The 18,645-nt window shown below is 35.6% G+C and overlaps 3 protein-coding genes across 6 annotated transcripts; 2 read left to right on the plus strand and 1 right to left on the minus strand.

Annotated features, from left to right (window-relative positions):
• Positions 1-733: 733 nt before the first annotated feature.
• On the minus strand, positions 734-5,592 carry Cutlet (chromosome transmission fidelity protein 18 homolog). 3 transcript variants are annotated; one of them, XM_071718474.1, is made up of 11 exons: positions 5,344-5,592; positions 4,811-5,173; positions 4,595-4,736; positions 4,315-4,501; positions 3,830-4,251; positions 3,521-3,763; positions 3,098-3,438; positions 2,748-2,989; positions 1,433-1,695; positions 1,082-1,343; positions 734-1,025 (listed from the first exon to the last, which is right to left on the minus strand). In XM_071718474.1, exons 1-11 carry the CDS (start codon positions 5,423-5,425, stop codon positions 822-824), a joined length of 2,751 nt encoding a protein of 916 aa, XP_071574575.1. In that variant the 5' UTR covers positions 5,426-5,592; the 3' UTR covers positions 734-821. The 3 variants fall into 3 exon arrangements, with proteins under 3 accessions (XP_071574575.1, XP_071574574.1, XP_071574573.1); XM_071718473.1 differs by having other exon boundaries at positions 1,082-1,295; positions 3,521-4,251; XM_071718472.1 differs by having other exon boundaries at positions 3,521-4,251.
• Positions 5,593-5,703: 111 nt separating this feature from the next.
• LOC139779947 (GTPase-activating protein and VPS9 domain-containing protein 1-like) lies at positions 5,704-9,119 on the plus strand. 2 transcript variants are annotated; one of them, XM_071718475.1, is made up of 7 exons: positions 5,704-5,801; positions 6,196-6,974; positions 7,159-7,392; positions 7,503-7,759; positions 7,862-8,073; positions 8,154-8,539; positions 8,609-9,119. In XM_071718475.1, the coding sequence occupies exons 3-7, from the start codon at positions 7,303-7,305 to the stop codon at positions 8,645-8,647; spliced, it is 984 nt and encodes a 327-aa protein (XP_071574576.1). In that variant the 5' UTR covers positions 5,704-5,801; positions 6,196-6,974; positions 7,159-7,302; the 3' UTR covers positions 8,648-9,119. The 2 variants fall into 2 exon arrangements, with proteins under 2 accessions (XP_071574576.1, XP_071574577.1); XM_071718476.1 differs by lacking the exon at positions 5,704-5,801 and adding an exon at positions 5,948-6,053.
• Positions 9,120-11,527: 2,408 nt separating this feature from the next.
• On the plus strand, positions 11,528-18,094 carry LOC139779955 (putative nuclease HARBI1; the record flags this gene model as incomplete). The annotated part of the gene is given in 4 exon segments (XM_071718485.1): positions 11,528-11,621; positions 17,057-17,380; positions 17,383-17,614; positions 17,715-18,094. Coding segments are annotated over 4 exon segments (660 nt in total), but the record flags the coding sequence as incomplete, so codon positions are not given.
• Positions 18,095-18,645: the final 551 nt, after the last annotated feature.

Raw genomic sequence — 18,645 nt, forward strand, 5'->3', positions numbered from 1 at the left:
ATCACGTTCGACTGCTACTGAGCGACTTGGTCTGCTGAACGCGACCATTGGATCCAAAGGTAATGGTGAATTTTCATTTGTAGTAAAATGCTGTAGCAGCGAGCAGCAGTTTAGTAATTTCTTAAAATTTCCTTACTAAATAATTTTTAGGAAATTACTAAACTGCTGCTCGCTGCTACAGCATTTTACTGCAAATGAAAATTCACCTTAAGAACCAATCATATTGAATTGCTACTTATGAGCGCGGTTGCGCTCCTGGATGCCCCTAATAAATATTGGGTTAATTTTTATAAAATAATAATGGTTATTTTTATAAATTGCGGTAGAAACAATAATAAAATAGAAATTAATACATATGCAAAATTACAAATTTCTAGATTTTTTGTTTATAGACAAAATCCCCAAAATTGCTCATTTTTCAGATATATTTTGAGCGACTACCCGCTCAATAATAAATCTGAATTAATCTTAAGCTACATAATTATACAATACACAAAAAAAAACATATAGGTATTATAGAATTAAAAATGTAAGAGACAAAATCCATTAGATTCCGTTAAATTGTCCAAATAAATATGTTCTATTAAACAATTAACTGACTGTGCTTGTTATGTCGTGATTTACCAATCATTCGCGTTGAAAAATAAAGTTGAAAAATAAACTTCTTTTTTCGTAAAATGTACATTCTAGCTACAAATAGATCTATACACGAAAGACAAAAGTAAAAAAAATATGCAAAATATACAAAATATATATTTCTGGAAGCAATAAAGACACAAGAATACAGTCATACACCGCAGTTTATAATTGAATTAATCTATTTATAAAAGTTTCTCCATGAATATACTTCGGCGGACGGCGTTGTTGCAACCTTCTTTATATTTGTACCAAATTCCATGTTTCGTTAAAATGTTCTGCATCAGAGAATATTTTTTCTGCGATTTTGAGGATACACGATTCACCATTTTATTCTGCTTCTGAACACTTTCATTCGTAATGACATTTCCGAAAAAGTCTTTATACACCTGAAATTGTTAAGTGTAGTGAGACTGACTATAAAAAGAGAATGCGTATGACTTACTATTTCCTTTAATGATGTCACGTTTTTTCCAGATTGTTTCGTATTATTCGGAGGATTAGAAGATATATTCTGAGCACTTTTTATAATTTCTAACTTTTCTGGATTTGCCACGTTTTCCGAGTTAACTCCATCAAGTCCCGTTAAGATACTTGAACGTTTCAAACGCTCGACCTCCAACTCTTGTGCGATTATCTGCTGTACTGCGTATGCCAGACTTCGATGCGCATTGCAATCAGGAAAAACCCCAATTTCCAAAATATTACTTAAAAAAATGTGCTATTTATGTGCCATTCTAAATAGAAACCTGCGTCAAACATGCCTTATTTACTAGCTATCGTTATTACAACGTACGGGTCTAAATTGTAGATATATCCTCCTTGAAGGCTTTTCTCTTGCACGAATGATAAACCGAATTCAAGCATCACGTTCACTATTCTGGCGAGATCAGCCTTCTCTTTTGGTGAATACAAGTGGGAGGGAACTGTGCGTAATCTCGGCGCTAGAATATCCGGCAAAAAACTAGCGATATCCGTAGTTAGAGTGAAAACGTCACGTCCGCATACTCTTCGTATTGCTGTTAAAATACCCATGTTCTTTGATGATTTTTGAATTACCTAAAAGAATGACAAGGATAATGTAATAAAATTAATATAAAAAACTTGTCAGAGTATTAGCATACAAGAGATTAATTGCACAAAATACAAAACTAATTGCAATATTTGTATAAAATTATATATATATATATACACATACAGATCTTTTAAAAAAAAATTAGGGGATCACTTTTTGTCAGTAAATTTTTGCCGATTTTTAAACTGTAATTACTCAGCAAATAATTAACGTAAAAAAAGTTTTAAAAAAGGTTTTACATGGCTCTCTACTATAAGGTGCTTTTGTTCAATTTTCACTCAGGTTAATACTCAAAAGCGTGGTCAGCTTTGAATAAAGACGTATTTGAGATATCCAAAATCTTGAAATTTGCAATCTTCTACCGATTAACAAAAAAATTGGTGAACAATAATCATTCACACCATCTTAAAGTACGGACTTTGTCCTTTCAAATAATAATAATAAAAAAAACAACTTCGTCCTACGCCGATTATTTAGCGAGATATCGCAATTTAAAGTAACTCCTGTTTTATGATTTCAGCACGATACCGCCAGCATTTGCGTAACCTGATATGCATCACAGGGAGGTTGCTCGGTCGGATTTTGCACATGTAAACTCCATACACATACACATACATACATGATGTGCAAAATCCGACCGAGCAACCTCCCTGTGATGCATATCAGGTTACGCAAATGCTGGCGGTATCGTGCTGAAATCATAAAACAGGGGTTACTTTAAATTGCGATATCTCGCTAAATAATCGGCGGACAAAATTTTTTTTATATGTATATACATATATACACACATACATAGTGATTTTTAATTATACATGAATATTTTAAGGGATGAATCTAGAACCTCTGATAAAGTCTGAACGATTCATGTACATATGTATTTCCTTTATTTTGGAGTTCTTTCCTTGAGATATTGACGTATAATTAATAATCATTCCGCATAATATCTAGATAATTTAGATCCATATAATTTAAAAAAAAACCGCGTATTTTTTTCTGATCAAATAATTGGATTTTTCTCTTAATATATAATACTTGCTTCGTTGATAACAGTGGGATATGACAATTTCACTTTCTGCGTTCGTGCAAGATGCAAGTGCCACGCGATAAATCCATAATTCGTGTATGGCATAAGTGACCAAATCTGCTTGTATGTAACGAGCGACGTTATTAAATCATAAAATTGAAACCATTCCAGAGACATAGGTACATTATCAAGTTTTCGGTCACAGATTTCAGGATAATTATGAAATATTCCTTGTGCCAATTTTTCCATCTCACCTAATGAACAATTAAATACGCAAAAAAACGCCTATATTAAAATTTTTAATACAAAAAATTGTAAATTATTGCATCAAAGTGCATAAACAATTAATTTTATATAATTACCATTTTGTACAGTTCTTAAAATATTCTGGATTCTTTCAGGAATAGTAAGAACTCCCCCTTTGTTCATAGGAATTGTTAGTATACTTTTCCACGAATCAAACAAATTCTTACGCGTGTCTTTCAGACCTAAAGATAAATTATCTTTCAAGTTGGCGCTACCCATATATTGTAACACCCCTATGCAAGCTCGAACGTCACAGCCGGATCTTTCTGCTATCTTCACAAGATCTCCAAAGTCTACATTTAACTTTTCCTTTCTTGCCAAATCCATTAAACGTTCTGCTAATCTTAAAGGACTTACTTCCGGTACCGGAATTATTAAAGCGGCGGCTCTTAACGCTCTATAAATATAAAATTTAAAATATTACATTTATTCTTTCAACTCATTATATTAATTTCTTTAATTTCTTTTAGTTAAAATACCTTAATGATGGAGTATATGGTTCATTACAAATGCATATTACGGGACGTGTACAGCCATCAGACGTTTTTTCTGATTGTCCTTTTCCCTTTTTATTTTTCGGCACTAGTTTGCCTTGAATAAATTTTAATAGAAGCTCGATAGATGCAGCCGGTGCACCATCAATCTCGTCAAAAATTAAACAATTCGGACGGGGATCAGCGCCCATTACAGCTTTCATTTCTGTTGATGCAAGTAGAATCTGTCTAAACGAAAATATAATGTAACTTCCAAATGTGTCGCTAATATCAAATGAGTTTTGTGCATTGCACCTAAACGTATCTGGAGTCCTTTCATCACTCGCATTGATTTCCACAACATTATAACCGGCATGTTTGGCTGCTATATGGGCTAGAGTTGTTTTTCCTAATCCAGGAGGGCCACTGAGTAAGGCTATCCTCTTTATTGGATATCCTTTGCTATCCACTTCTTCAATATCGTTTTCGTTATCAACATTTCTCTTTCCAAACATAGGCGGCTGGTTTCTTTTTGGCTTTGTAATATTTTGATTAAATACTATTTTATCCCAAAGTTTCAGCCAATGTAAAAACTGTCTGTTAACGGTTTCGTCCGACAGTAACTCTAAATATGATCGAGGTCGATATTTATCGACCCACAATTCATCATTAATTATATTTTTTGTATCACATAAATCAGATGGCGGCTGTCTCGATAATTCCCGTTTTTTTGCCATCTATAATATGACACATTAGTATTGTAGCATGAAAATGTAATATAAAAAATTGAATAGACATACGATTTCTTTAGCCTGAGTTTTCAATTGTGTATAAGGTATAGAACACAGATTGGCAACTGGCTGAGTGGACTGCTTGATATTGTTTTGTGTATTTCTGACTCTGATGTACAAGCGTTGAGAATCATACGATCTTGTGACGGCCATAAAATTCCATGATGGAACTCGTAAAGAAATGGAATTTTTCTTACTGTATTAGGCACAGAAATATTAAGTACAACAGATTAAATATTATACTATGCAAATCATATTGTAAAATTAATTTGCTAACTAATTTACTTACTTATCGTAACTTATCTTCATGGATGTATCTCCATTATGTTCATGCAACAACTGTCTTGCATTCAATATTTTCTTAATGACATCTTTAGGTTGATCCCATCGAAGCTTCTTTTCTCTCGGTTCTTCCGCGATGTTAACATCAACTAAAAGGAAGATTTTCTGATAACGTTCACAAAATAGTTAAGTCATATTATTGATCAGTTATCAATTATCACACCTGAGACATCTGTGTCTAAGAAATCAGAGATGTCACCAAACAATTCTTCGTAACTGCGTTTCTTACTACTGCTAGGTATATTATCCCCAACCAATTCTTCATAACTGCGTTTCTTACTATTGCTAGGTATACTATCACCATATAATTCTTTGTAACTGTGTTTCTTACTACTGCTAGGTATACTATCACCATGTAATTCTTCATAACAGCGTTTCTTATTATTGTTAGCTGCATTGTTGACTTTGTTGAAATTAACAGGCACAGGAATTTCAACACCTGCTTGTTTATTTCCATTAGCTGTCCAAGATACTCCACTGTTACTAGGACCAGGCTGTGACAATGATTCTGTCTCAAGCAATTCACCTTCAGGTGAATATAGACAATTATTACTTGTTCAACATGATACAAATAATACAATGGAAATAATAGAATATAAAAAAAATACTGAAATGAGATTTCAAGTATCGATTTATGTAAATTTGTGTCCTTGTTTCAATCATGGCTGAGAGACATGCAATAGTCATACTGTTTACCATCCAATTCTTTCAAAGCTTCATAATCTGCCTGATGGATAAAGTCAAATGCTTCGTCTGGATCTGGGTATTCGTCAGCCATCGCGTCATTTGATGTAGATCGATCACGCAATATACAAATTAATTAAAGGATCGAAAAAACATTCCGCGACACAACTTTACGTGAACCTCTACCGTTCTGTTTTCTTTTGCTTCTTAAGGTGGGTTTTCATGGGCAGTGAAATGCTGCAGCAGCGAGCAGCAGTTTAGTAATTTCTTAGCAAATTCCTAGAAAATTACTAAACTTTCCTAGAAATTATTAAACTTTTCTAGAAATTACTTAGTAATTTCTAAGAAATTACTAAACTGCTGCTCGCTGCATTCGTATGTATTTAGCCGGAAATGAACGTCTTTTTAAAGAATCTCTATATGAAATCGTTTGTATTTCGTATGAAGACTTTTGAAGTGCAATTGAAAAGGTTTGTGAGTCATTCGTTTAATTGTAATTAATTATTTATTTTTACACCATGCATTTAGCCGAAATAGATAAATTAATAAAAGTTTTTATATGGAATCGTTTGTATTTTGTATGAAGAGTTATGAAGTGTGATTAAAAAGGTTTGTGAGTCACCCAGATAATTTTAATTAAATATTTATAAACTCGGTAATTAGCCGAAATATAGATTTTTAGTTATTCATGTTAAAAGAAGAAGGCGCTAGTGTTCCCGAAGGTCCGTCTACAGTCATAATTAATATAAACGTTTTAAAAATTATTTTATACTGAAATAAATAAATATACAGGCTATAATAAGCCTGTAGCTATAAGCGATAGTTGCTAATTAAGTTTGTCACTCATATATTTCCATCTTGCAGAGGACCTCCGTAACGAGATCAAAGATGTACCAGTTGTGCAGGGTGAAGAGGTTATCTCAAACGCCCTGCCATAGCCCAAGAGCGACTCAAATGTCATTACCGCTGAGAAGTACTTCTTGCCATTTGAGTTAGCATGTCAGAGCAAGTCACCGCGGATTGTGATGACACAGCACTGGACTGCCTGCAGAAGTTAATCGCATATGGCCATCTCACTGGCAATGTGCCTGATTCAACGGAGCCTAACAAGCTGCTGATTGTGCGCATTGTCGAGACAATTTACGGTTGCTTCACCGGTCTACAGACCGATGAGGGTGTGCAGCTGCAGATTATTAAAGCTTTGCTGACTGTAATGACAAGCCAGTATGTGGAGATACACGAGGGTACGGTATTGTTAACAATTCGTACTGTTTACAACGTTTACTTGGCATCGCGCAACCTGATGAATCAAACAACAGCCCATGCGACTCTCACGCAGATGATCAACGTGCTCTTCGCGCGAATGGAGACTCAGGCGGAGGAAGAGAATGTGAGGCTTGATGGGGAACATCAGCAGAAGGGTTCTGTCATAGCAAACGGCAAAACTGAAGCCAAGCTAAGTTCAGAGAATGCTCCTGGTAAATTAAAATTGTCATTGAGAAATCGTAGAGGTAAAGCAATCCGCGTGACGGACGACAGATGTTTCGATCGAGAAGCTGGTGGCGACGGCGTCGATGTGTGCAGGCACAGATTACGCAAGATTATGTTGGAAGATGTAACATCATCCGGTAATGTCGCGGGCGGTAAGATATTAATAAATAACTATTAACAATTATCGTATATTATTTTGTTACAATATAAACGGTTTCTGTTTTAATAGTTTTGTAGAATCGAATCGAAGATAAATCGGAAAGTAATGCTAAAAAAAAGGAAAAGTTTTCCTGCAAGTTTTAGACAGTAATAAATTGTTCTTTTGATTAATTTCAGATACTACCGATGATATATTAGCGAAATACAGAAGAAAGCCAAGCGCAGCTAGCGATACAGCCTCGGTCGAAAGCAATCAGTCCCGTACAAAAGAGGTGGAAGACGAAAGACTTTCAATCGATCCGAATAATGTAAAACTCTCTTATGCTTTTGCGGATGCTAAAAGAAAATTACGTATGGTACTTAGTACTTAGCACTGCTGACCTTCAACACATTCCATGGAATACTTCAGAGGTATTTATTGTATTATTTTTTAATCATGGCGTACAAAACAAAGTGTGATTTTTTTATGGATTACTTAATTACTTAATGTTCAAATATTGGCATATAAAATTTTATTACAGAGACATTGTTGGTCGCAGAAAGAAAACGAACTGGTTGCGTTTTTACAACTACAATTGGCAGAAGCTATAAACCTGCAGGATAGGGCATTAATAGCTCATCTTCATGAAATTTTACGTTGCGTGCGTCTATTTAATGACGATGGATGTAGAAAGCTCTTCAAATCACTTCGAGAGGATTATCAAAAACGATCTCCTTATATCGCATATTTAATCAGATGTCGTCAAGGATTGCTGTCGACATTAGCTCACTTAGATAGGTACTGTTTATATATAAATATCATCTTTGTATGTAATGTATAAGTAAATGTAAAATATGTTTAAATGTAAGATGTTAACCGTTTAATAATAATATTTTCCAGATTATGCGTGCGAGTTAAGTGCGATCAGGATGCTATCAATAATCATCTTGTATCCGTTTGTGTGAGGGTATTTTTGGGAAAAAAGGAGGCTTTCCTCCTGCGTTTCTGCGAAGAGTTTAAAAAGCTTACGCTAGCTGACGAGAAACAGGATCTCGTGGATAATTTTCTAGGAAAGGTCCACGCGGAAATGGACAACGATCCGATCTGGCAATGTACATGAATATAATTATTTATCTCGCAATTGATCTTAGCGGAGTGCTCAGAGACGTCTGAACTTACTTCTTACTTTCAGCGGCGAGCGCCAACCAGTTAGATTTGGCGAGAGTTGTGGTGGAAAGAACCGTCATGGCACGGGTATACCACAATGCGCTCTATCTAAATGAAGATGGAGATGTATATAGGGACCAGCTTCTTCAGGATCACATAAAAAAGTTGGCGAAAGTCGTAACTCCAAATCACAAGGACCTACGCATTCCAAATGTTTATCATTACGAATGTTCCTGGTCATGGGCGCAGGCTGAATTGGCTGTGATATCGGCGTATAAGACTCTTAGGGATAAGTTGCAGTGTGTATTTCGTTGCGCGACTACCATCATGAATCTCCTCTCCATGGCGTCGGAAAGAGGCATACCTGCTGCCGACGATCTGACTCCCGTGCTGGTCTATGTCATAATCAAGGTATGCGATTGAAAAGAGAATATGTGATTTTAGCAAGAAGAGTGATTGTTAACGTGTGCTTAATTTCAGACTAATCCGCCGTCGTTGTATCGACTGTTCAATATGTAGACAGCTTTTACGGGAATCGATTGGAGGGAGAGGAACAATATTGGTGGACGCAGTTCTGCGCCGCGATCGAGTTTATCAAGACAATGGATTAACAGTTTCTCAAGAGTATCACGATAAATAAGATTAGATTCGATGCTGGTGATAATGTAGAAATGTATCATAATCATAATTTGACGATTTCATAAAGAAGAAGACCAATATCTTGTGTAAAGCTAGCTGAACAGTTTTATGCTTCCAGTATCTTGATTAAAATTCTTAAATAGCCTCTTAAATAGTCTGTTAGTTCTTTCGCACGTTATTATGTAACATTAGCAAAGACTGAATATACGTAAAGTGTGGCTTTATTTTTATTTGTAACTCTATTGTACAATTTCGCAGGACATCGAAAAAAAAGAAACGTTTAGATATTCTATAATTTATGTGTAAACAATACAGAACTTATAGAGAATTGATAACCATTTAGCAGGATAAACTGTCTTGACGTACTCTTTCTACATGCGCACCTTCCCCAAGAGCCGAACCAGATCCTTGAAAAATATCGCCACTTTCATAGAGCTTTTGTACAGTTTTACTCTAGGATTATGTATCAGGAATATCGCGAGAGAAAGAAAGACTTCGGAGATTTTTATCCGAATCGATCGACATAAATAGAGAGCATAGTAAAGAAGCTATAGCTTTCGAGAATTTGAACGCATAATACTTGTTAATACTATGAGCGAATTAGTTTACGTCACTCTGTCAAGCTTTAATATTAAATTACTAATAATATATCGATATCAGTAGTTTAATAATAATACATTTAAAAGCGTTCAATTTAAAAGCAGGGCAATCCTAATAAACGACTGTAAAAAAATTCAAGATGGAACGCAATTAGCAACTATCGCTTATAGCTATACAGGCTTATAGCCTGTATATTTATTTATTTCAGTATAAAATAATTTTTAAAACGTTTATATATATTAATTCTGACTGCAGACGGACCTTCGGGAACACTAGCGCCTTCTTCTTTTAACATGAATAACTAAAAATCTATATTTCGGCTAATTACCGAGTTTATAAATATTTAATTAAAATTATCTGGGTGACTCACAAACCTTTTTAATCACACTTCATAACTCTTCATACAAAATACAAACGATTCCATATAAAAACTTTTATTAATTTATCTATTTCGGCTAAATGCATGGTGTAAAAATAAATAATTAATTACAATTAAACGAATAACTCACAAACCTTTTCAATTGCACTTCAAAAGTCTTCATACGAAATACAAACGATTTCATATAGAGATTCTTTAAAAAGACGTTCATTTCCGGCCAAATACATCCCTGGTAAAAATTACCGTTAGAAACGGATAGAAATGGAAAGAAACGCATAGTAAAACAGTTAAGCCTTGTGTACACGATACTAGAAATCGGTCCGAGTTTCGGTTTAAGCCAATGAAACTGCCGCTTTTCTGTAAGAGCTGCAAGTTGATTGGCTTAAACCGAAACTCGGACCGATTTCTAGTATCGTGTACACAAGGCTTCAGAAACGGCTGTTTTACTATGCGTTTCTTTCCATTTCTATCCGTTTCTAACGGTAATTTTTACCAGGGATACGAATTCACTGCAACAGCATTTCACTGCCCATGAAATCTCACCCTAAAGGCCCAGGGACCGTATTCTCGAGCCTGCCTTAATGATTTTCGTATGCGACTTTCTATTTGAAAAGCATTGAATTTCGCATGCGAGTTTCATGAAAACGATTCGAAAATAGGGCTCCAGTTCAACAGTGGCCAGTTAGCTTAACTAGTAGTTAAGTAGTGATGCCAACCACTAAAACAAAATTCGGTGAGCTGTTTATAAGGTTAGATTTTAACAAAATTCGGTAAGCTGTTTACAAGGTTAGATTTTGACAATATTGAAAATATATAAATTTTGTAAATAAATGTGATTTATTTTTACTACAGGTCTGTTCTTTGCAGCTGAACTGGCTGCACTAGTTTAGAGTTCAGAGTTTATCTTTTTTACACCACATTGGAAGGAAAAGGATGAACTCTGAACTAGTGCAGCCAGTTCAGTTGTAAAGAACAGACCTTATATTTAATATTTTTATTCCATTTTTTCATTATTATATTAGCAAAGGTATATATATTGTTTGATTATTGTTTTTTTGCTGTTAATAAAAATAGGAAATAACATTCTGAGAATACTGCAATATAACGTCGTATTAAAATGTAAGTCAATAGTCAGTTTCAATTGTATTTTAGAGAAACAGCATGAATGGATGTAAAAATTAATTCGTAACAAAAAATTTGAAAATGTATTATATTTTTTAGTATCAGCATGCAAAGACTGTGGGATTTATTATATAATGAGGATGACGATGAGGAAATGGAGCAAGGCGCAAGAGTTCCAAGAATTTTGCAATTACAACATAGAATTAGACTGCGCATCAATTATTTTGAGGAATTAGATGAAAATGCATTTGTTAATCGTTTCCGATTATCAAAGCAGAGTGCTACTATGTTGCTCAATAGGATTCATCACCAATTAGAACATTTTACTAACTGGTATGTATATAAAACTATAAACATATGGTTCTATGATAAAATGCTTGAAAAGTATTTGACTTAATGATTCATTATCTTCAATAATGATATTTATTATCTTATATATATATATATATATATATATATATAGGAATTATGCCATTTCTCCAATTATCCAGTTACTGGTTGCACTGAGATTCTACGCAACTGATGGATTATTTTTTATCAGGGTGGGAGATTTCTGCGGAATAAGTAAAGTTTCGGCTCATACGATTGTGCATCGCGTTTCCCAAGCAATTGCAACTTTGAGTGAGGATTTTATTACATTTCCTGCACAGCCTGACTAAATACGCCAAGCTCAAAAGGAATTTTTTGAAGTTTCTGGCTTCATTCGAGTCATAGGAGCTATAGATTGTAAGCACGTACGAGTCCAATCATATGGTAACTAAATACCAGGGAGTAAGATATAAGGAGACCGATCTCCATACTTGGCTACCCGCAAAAACCTGGCCTGATTTTGGGCGAAAGTTGAGTGTTAAATGTTACCACTCGCAGCGCTTGTGTTCCATCATTGGTGGGTCACGTGACGATCCGTTTCAATGTTCAAGTGTCAACTTTGGCGACGACAGTACGTGCCGACACGTCACGGTAAAAAATTTTTTATATAAAACAATATTTAAATATATATAATTATATAATATTATATAAAATATTATATAAAATATGTCCATATAAGTTTTTTTTTCTCTTGTATAATCTCTGTTTATATTGTACAAGAAAAATAATAAGAAAAAGAATTAAAAAATAATTAAAAGAATAATTTTTGCATTGTCCATTTTTTGCCTATATATAATCATATATAATCATATATAAATGTAATAATGTATATAAAATATGATTATATATGAACAAATTTTTCACATTTGCAGACTTTATTTTTTTGAAAAAAAATGCAAAAATTATCCTTTTAATTATTTTCTAATTCTTTTTCTTATTATTTGTCTTGTACATACGAACAGAGATTATACAAAAGAAAAAGAAACATAGTATGGACATACAGGGTGTATCAGAATGTTTGGTACTTTTTTCATATTTAGATAGAGCGAGCCAAACTGAGTCGAAAAGTCATGTACCATTTTGCAATTTTCGCAATAGTTGATGAGTTATTAATGATTAAAAATCGCCGTATTGGCCCGGCCCACCGCCAAATCCAAGCGCGCGGCGAGATGCGGCCGCCCCGCGGTCGGCGCGCGGGCAGTTGTTTACTTCAAGCGGCACGAGCGGCGCGTAACGCCGGGCCCCCGTCCTGAGCGATGATAGTTTCTCGCCTTTTTTAAATAGAAATAAAATTTTCTAACAACATAGAAAAATTTTTTGTGCGTACTTATGTACATACGTGTGTACATGCATACACAGTAAAATATCAATTGTACTGCTTAAAAAAGCGATTACTCAATTTACTTTTTTTCTGTTAGTAAGTAACGGTTGTCTTTAAGAAAGAATATTTTCTTGATAATAGTCTTAAAATGTACAAATTTTAGAAAGAGTCTTTATCATGTACTCGAAAGAAGAATTTATACTCCTTCAAAGAACATAATAAAATTTTATTAAAGAAAAGTCAAAATAATAAATAAAGTAATATGAGGACCCTCGAGATTATAAAATAGGAGAAGTCAAGGCTATGACGGTCAGACGCAGATCACAGTGCGTAATATCAGAAATAACTGATTTATTCGTCGTTTTGATACATTACATCGATCCGTACGTTTCGGCTCAGCTTTGAGCCATCTTCAGCGGTAGTTACACAAGTTAAGTTACACGTTCTCCGTACCGTATGGTGAGTTTACTGATTCAAAGTATCAGAAACATAGATCAATTGATCCATATCTGTAAATTTGTTCAAATAATGTTGAGATATTAAAAAGATCCCTTAGGAAACTCACCATTCGGTCTGAAAACCGTGGAATACAGAGCCATGTACATAATGAATACTCTCTGCGAGAAGACTTGACGATCTTGTCGACACGACACACAATGATATGAAAGGTCTTGCAAGAAGAGGCATGTCGTAGGTCAACACATCGGCGAGGATTATAACAAAGCACGATTTGACACCGTCACAATATTGCATGTACCAATAGTAAAACCCCGATTTGCCAACGACCAAGTTCATGAGCATGGATTACAATTTGCTCAAAACCGTGACATATGCATGATGCAAAAAATCCGTGTCATTTTGAGACGGTGTCAAATCGTGCTATGTTATAATCCTCGCCGGTGTGTTGACCTACGACATGCCTCTTCTTGCAAGACCTTTCATATCATTGTGTGTCGTGTCGACAAGATCGTCAAGTCTTCTCGCAGAGAGTATTCATTATGTATGTACATGGCTCTGTATTCCACGTTTTTCAGACCGAATGGTGAGTTTCCTAAGAGATCTTTTTAATATCTCAACATTAATTGAACAAATTTACAGATATGGATCAATTGGTCTATGTTTCTGATACTTTGAATCAGTAAACTCACCATACGGTACGGAGAACGTGTAACTTAACTTCTGTAACTACCGCTGAAGATGGCTCAAAGCTGAGCCGAAACGTACGGATCGATGTAATGTATCAAAACGACGAATAAATCAGTTATTTCTGATATTACGCACTGTGATCTGCGTCTGACCGTCATAGCCTTGACTTCTCCTATTTTATAATCTCGAGGGTCCTCATATTACTTTATTTATTATTTTGACTTTTCTTTAATAAAATTTTATTATGTTCTTTGAAGGAGTATAAATTCTTCTTTCGAGTACATGATAAAGACTCTTTCTAAAATTTGTACATTTTAAGACTATTATCAAGAAAATATTCTTTCTTAAAGACAACCGTTACTTACTAACAGAAAAAAAGTAAATTGAGTAATCGCTTTTTTAAGCAGTACAATTGATATTTTACTGTGTATGCATGTACACACGTATGTACATAAGTACGCACAAAAAATTTTTCTATGTTGTTAGAAAATTTTATTTCTATTTAAAAAAGGCGAGAAACTATCATCGCTCAGGACGGGGGCCCGGCGTTACGCGCCGCTCGTGCCGCTTGAAGTAAACAACTGCCCGCGCGCCGACCGCGGGGCGGCCGCATCTCGCCGCGCGCTTGAATTTGGCGGTGGGCCGGGCCAATACGGCGATTTTTAATCATTAATAACTCATCAACTATTGCGAAAATTGCAAAATGGTACATGACTTTTCGACTCAGTTTGGCTCGCTCTATCTAAATATGAAAAAAGTACCAAACATTCTGATACACCCTGTATATGTACAGACATATTTTATATAATATATTATATATATAATATTATATAATTATACATATTTAGATGTTTTTATATAAAAATTTTTTTAGTGCGTCGAAACGTTTACGTTTTATTCCTCGTTCTCTGCCATCAGCCATAAGACCGATCAGATTTACGTAATATTCGTATAATTCGTATAATTTATTGAAAGTGAAAAGTATTGAAATGTCTTGTTTTGTGCCGGAGTGCAAAACTGGCTATCGTTCGCAAAGAACAAAGTACAAAAAATTGGGAATGAAAAACCTAAGCCTATCAAGAATTAGCCTACCTAGAATTATTACATGATTATTATTATACCACAGCACAGTAGGGGAGACCGGGGCTAGACCGCTAACGGGGTAAATCCGCCAAATCAAATATCTCGGAACCTGTATATTGTGCGAACTCGCTATTAACATTGTAAACGCTGCTTATGGTACCCATGTGACCAACGGAGTTTCGGCAGGTTACCTGCCGTGTTATGATTTTTACGAGGGCAAACGTGTTTTCGGAAGGTAAAAGTGAAATTTTCTGCGCGTGGAAATATTGTAATATCTGCAATAATATTTGCTCTCCAAATCTCGAGGTACGTGATTATAAAGAGTAATGCATGCTGAACACGAATCCAGTGTAGTTTTTTCATTATCGTTGATGTCTAATATTTCGTGGGCGATCAAACCTGAAACTTATGTTTGGGGCTTATCCGCCAGTAAGCACCCGGGGCTGGTCAGCCAGTCTCGTCACTGTGGCGCGCCGGGCGCAAGACTTCAGCTCACGGCGATTTTAGGTTAGGTTTCCCTCGAGCGTGATTCTGTCTTCCCTTGCACGTGCGTCAGTTTGTGTAGGAGGGAAACGGTACGCACGTATCGTCGCAAAACGGGTGTTTTGGCCGACCGAAAAGATGGCGGACCGTTGTTTTCGAGATCGCTCGCGCTCACGGCACGTCGGCGAGGTACGGCGAGACACGGCACGGCTCTGAGATCCCGCGATTTCGGCGCGAGAGTTGACATGTCGCGCGCGCGGTAGATCGTCGTTGTTGGTCGTTGTGTCAGTGACAGTCGCGCGTGCGACCGCATCGTCCAGCGTTCGCCGCATCGTCTCGGCGTCATTGTCGCCGCCGTTGTAGTGGTGGTGGTGTCGGTGGTGGTCATCGTCGTCGTCGTCGTCGTCGTCGTCGTCGTGGTGGTGGTCGTGGCCGTCGTCGTCGTGGTGGTCGTGGCCGTCGTCGTCGTCGTCGTCGGCGCGTCAAGGAATCGGCGCGAGGACGCTGTCGAGACGGTAAAATGGTCGCGCTCCACCGCGAGCTTTTCTAACCCCCCTGTCGCTATTTATCGCTCACCCGCGAGAAACGCGGCTTGGTTAGGTTGCTCGAGGGTCCGCGCTGATCCTATGGCACCGGAACGCCGTCACGCGTGTTCCCCGTGGTTGCCCGCGTTGACAATGTGACGTGCCGTTGGGGAGTTTACGATTTGGTTAACCTCTGTATGCACGTGCCTAAATTGTTTTATGGAATAGGTAAAACAATTATTTTTTAATGTTTCGCATAAAAATTTGAAATAAATTTTTATTTTTCTCTTAAAAAACAATTATTAAAATGTATCCTATCATTTTTCAGGATTAGATGTACGTATATGTATTGAAAATGCAGTGTAACGGATTAACCCCGGGGGGTGGCGGTTCAACTCCGGCATTTTTGAGATTTCAATTTTTGCACCGTTGTCGTTTTTGGTATGTACCGGTTAAACAAAGCGACGTAGATAAAAATTTCCTGTATAAATTTTGTAGCTAAAGGTTCACTCTTTACAGTGGTATACCACGTTTAACTACAATTATTTATTTTGTTGTTAAAAATCGGCACCGAAAAAAAACTAACGGTCTAGCTCCGGTCTCCCCTATTTCGTAGTTTCGATTAATAATGTTATTTACAAATCTATTTTTGTTCTATTGAACATAGCCATAATAATTCATTAAAATTCACTATTATAACTCACTTTCTCAATTATAACTCACTTTTTAACTCACTTTTCTTATACACTGAGAAAAAAAGCTGTTGCTTCAATTAAAGTGCTATCACGGGGTGCCAAACACATAAGTAGTTTATTCAATTGTATTATTATTACATCCAATATCTGGATTTATTAAATCAATAATTAAATTATTTTTTTAATAATTGGATCTAATAATAATAATTAAGTTATTGGTTTAATAATCCGGATATTTGGGTCTAATAATAATACAATTGAATTAATTACTTATGTTTTTGGCACCCCGTGATAGCACATGTAATTGATTTTTTTCTCAGTGTACTTCAATGTAGTAAAATTCCAACCTTACGTATCGCGTAATTTTGTTCAGCCGCCTGTCACCAGCAGCGAGGGTACCGTTTTTGGAACACCAGCGCCACCAACTTTCGCCCAAAAATTGACCACTTTCATAGTACGGAGATCGGTCTCCTTATATCTTACTCTCTGCTAAACATTCATATGTATCGCACAATGATTCATATTTGATTAATACATTTAATTGAATTTTTGTTTTATTTGTATCAGGTGGAGAAAACGCAGAGTTATATCGAAATAGAAAGGGCTATTTTTCGATAAATGTGCAAGCTGTGATAAATGCACGATTAGAATTTATCGACATTGTAGCGCGCTGGCCTGGAGCGATTCATGACTCCACCATATTCAATAATTCGCGAATAAAAGCTTTATTTGAAGCTGGGAGATTTGGTGATGGAATTTTACTTGGAGATTCCGGTTACCCAAATCTGCCCTATCTCATGACACCTCTGAATAATCCAGTGACACCTGCTGAACAATTATATAATAAAGCTCAAATTCGCACACGGTGTGTAGTAGAACGCACATTCGGCATATGAGTCGAAAATTTGCCGTACTCAACATCGGTTCTCGTTTCTTTACTGTTGAACGAACATTACCAGTAATTGTAGCGACCGCGGTACTACATAACATCGCAAGGCAAGCCAGGCCGCCAGATCTACTGATCAATGAAATCGTGTACGATGAGATACCACAGATTCGCGATATAGATTTGCCTGGCGAAAGGAATGATGCGAGACAACATATGATAGACAATTATTTCCAGAGGTAATTATACTATACAGTTGATATAGCATAAGTATATATTTTTATTTCTATTTTTGTTTAATCAAAGATATTATGAAATAACGCATTAATAATTTTGCAGCTTATTATAATGAACAAACGGAGACGCAAAGTCATATGGAAAACCTGTTTCTATTAACACAGCTCATATTTTTTATTTATTAAAAAAATATATATACGCAATGACAAGAATTAAAAAAAAAATAACTTAATATACGTCATTGATCGCACAAACGTTGTTTTTATATTTCTATTAACACAGTTCACAATTATTGTCATGAAATATATGTATATGCGTAATCAATGACAATAAAAAAAATAAAATAACTTAATGCATCATTAATCGCATAGCCACATCGTTTTAACGTTTCTATTGACACAGCCCACAATTATTGTCATGAAATATATGTATATGCGTAATCAATGACAATAAAAAAAAAAAATAACTTAATGCATCATTAATCGCATAGGTACATTGTTTTCTATTGACACAGCCCACAATTATTGCCATGGAATACGTACTAAATTAACAAAAAAACTAAACATTAATTAATTTCTCTTATCACCATTAGTACGTCTTTTTTGCCCGTTCATATGTACATGTAGGTTAAAGAAGAATCTCTTCTGAAGATTCAGATGACAACATACTATCTGAATAGGAAGAAACAGGCTCTTCTCTATTCGCCTTTCTACATTTTATTTTAAGTAATTTAACTGCAAGTTGCTCTTTTTCGAGTTTTCTTTTTAGTATTTTTGTTTCAATTCGCTGCTTAGCTTTAATGTTCTTCAGCATGAACTTTGCTAGTGCTGTTTTTGTCTCCATAAGATTCAATGTTTCTTCGTTGGAACTGTTTGACTCGACCGTTTTTGGACGCTTATATTTACACTGGATACCTTTTTTTTGCATTGGAAAGCGGAGGACTGATGATTGTTTTCAATTTTTGAGGATTATATTCCGCCCAACTGTTCAATTCTCTGCTTTTTACTAAATGCTGAAAATTGTTGTATCTCAT

Source organism: Temnothorax nylanderi, unplaced genomic scaffold (assembly GCF_030848795.1).
Source record: "Temnothorax nylanderi isolate EJ_2023f unplaced genomic scaffold, tnyl_v1.0 TNYL_tig0251_pilon, whole genome shotgun sequence".
Lineage (NCBI taxonomy): Eukaryota > Metazoa > Arthropoda > Insecta > Hymenoptera > Formicidae > Temnothorax > Temnothorax nylanderi.

Bases quoted from the DNA above. Each gene is read 5' to 3' on its own strand.
- Cutlet (XM_071718472.1), bottom strand. From the start codon at position 5,425: ATGGCTGACGAATACCCAGATCCAGACGAAGCATTTGACTTTATCCAT. The intron at 5,174-5,343 runs GTAAACAGTATG...ATTCACCTGAAG, and splicing joins AGCTTTGAAAGAATTGGATG to GTGAATTGCTTGAGACAGAA. The intron at 4,737-4,810 runs GTGTGATAATTG...TCTTCCTTTTAG, and splicing joins CTTAGACACAGATGTCTCAG to TTGATGTTAACATCGCGGAA.
- LOC139779947 (XM_071718475.1), top strand. From the start codon at position 7,303: ATGCTTTTGCGGATGCTAAAAGAAAATTACGTATGGTACTTAGTACTT. The intron at 7,760-7,861 runs GTACTGTTTATA...AATATTTTCCAG, and splicing joins ACATTAGCTCACTTAGATAG to ATTATGCGTGCGAGTTAAGT. The intron at 8,540-8,608 runs GTATGCGATTGA...GCTTAATTTCAG, and splicing joins TGGTCTATGTCATAATCAAG to ACTAATCCGCCGTCGTTGTA.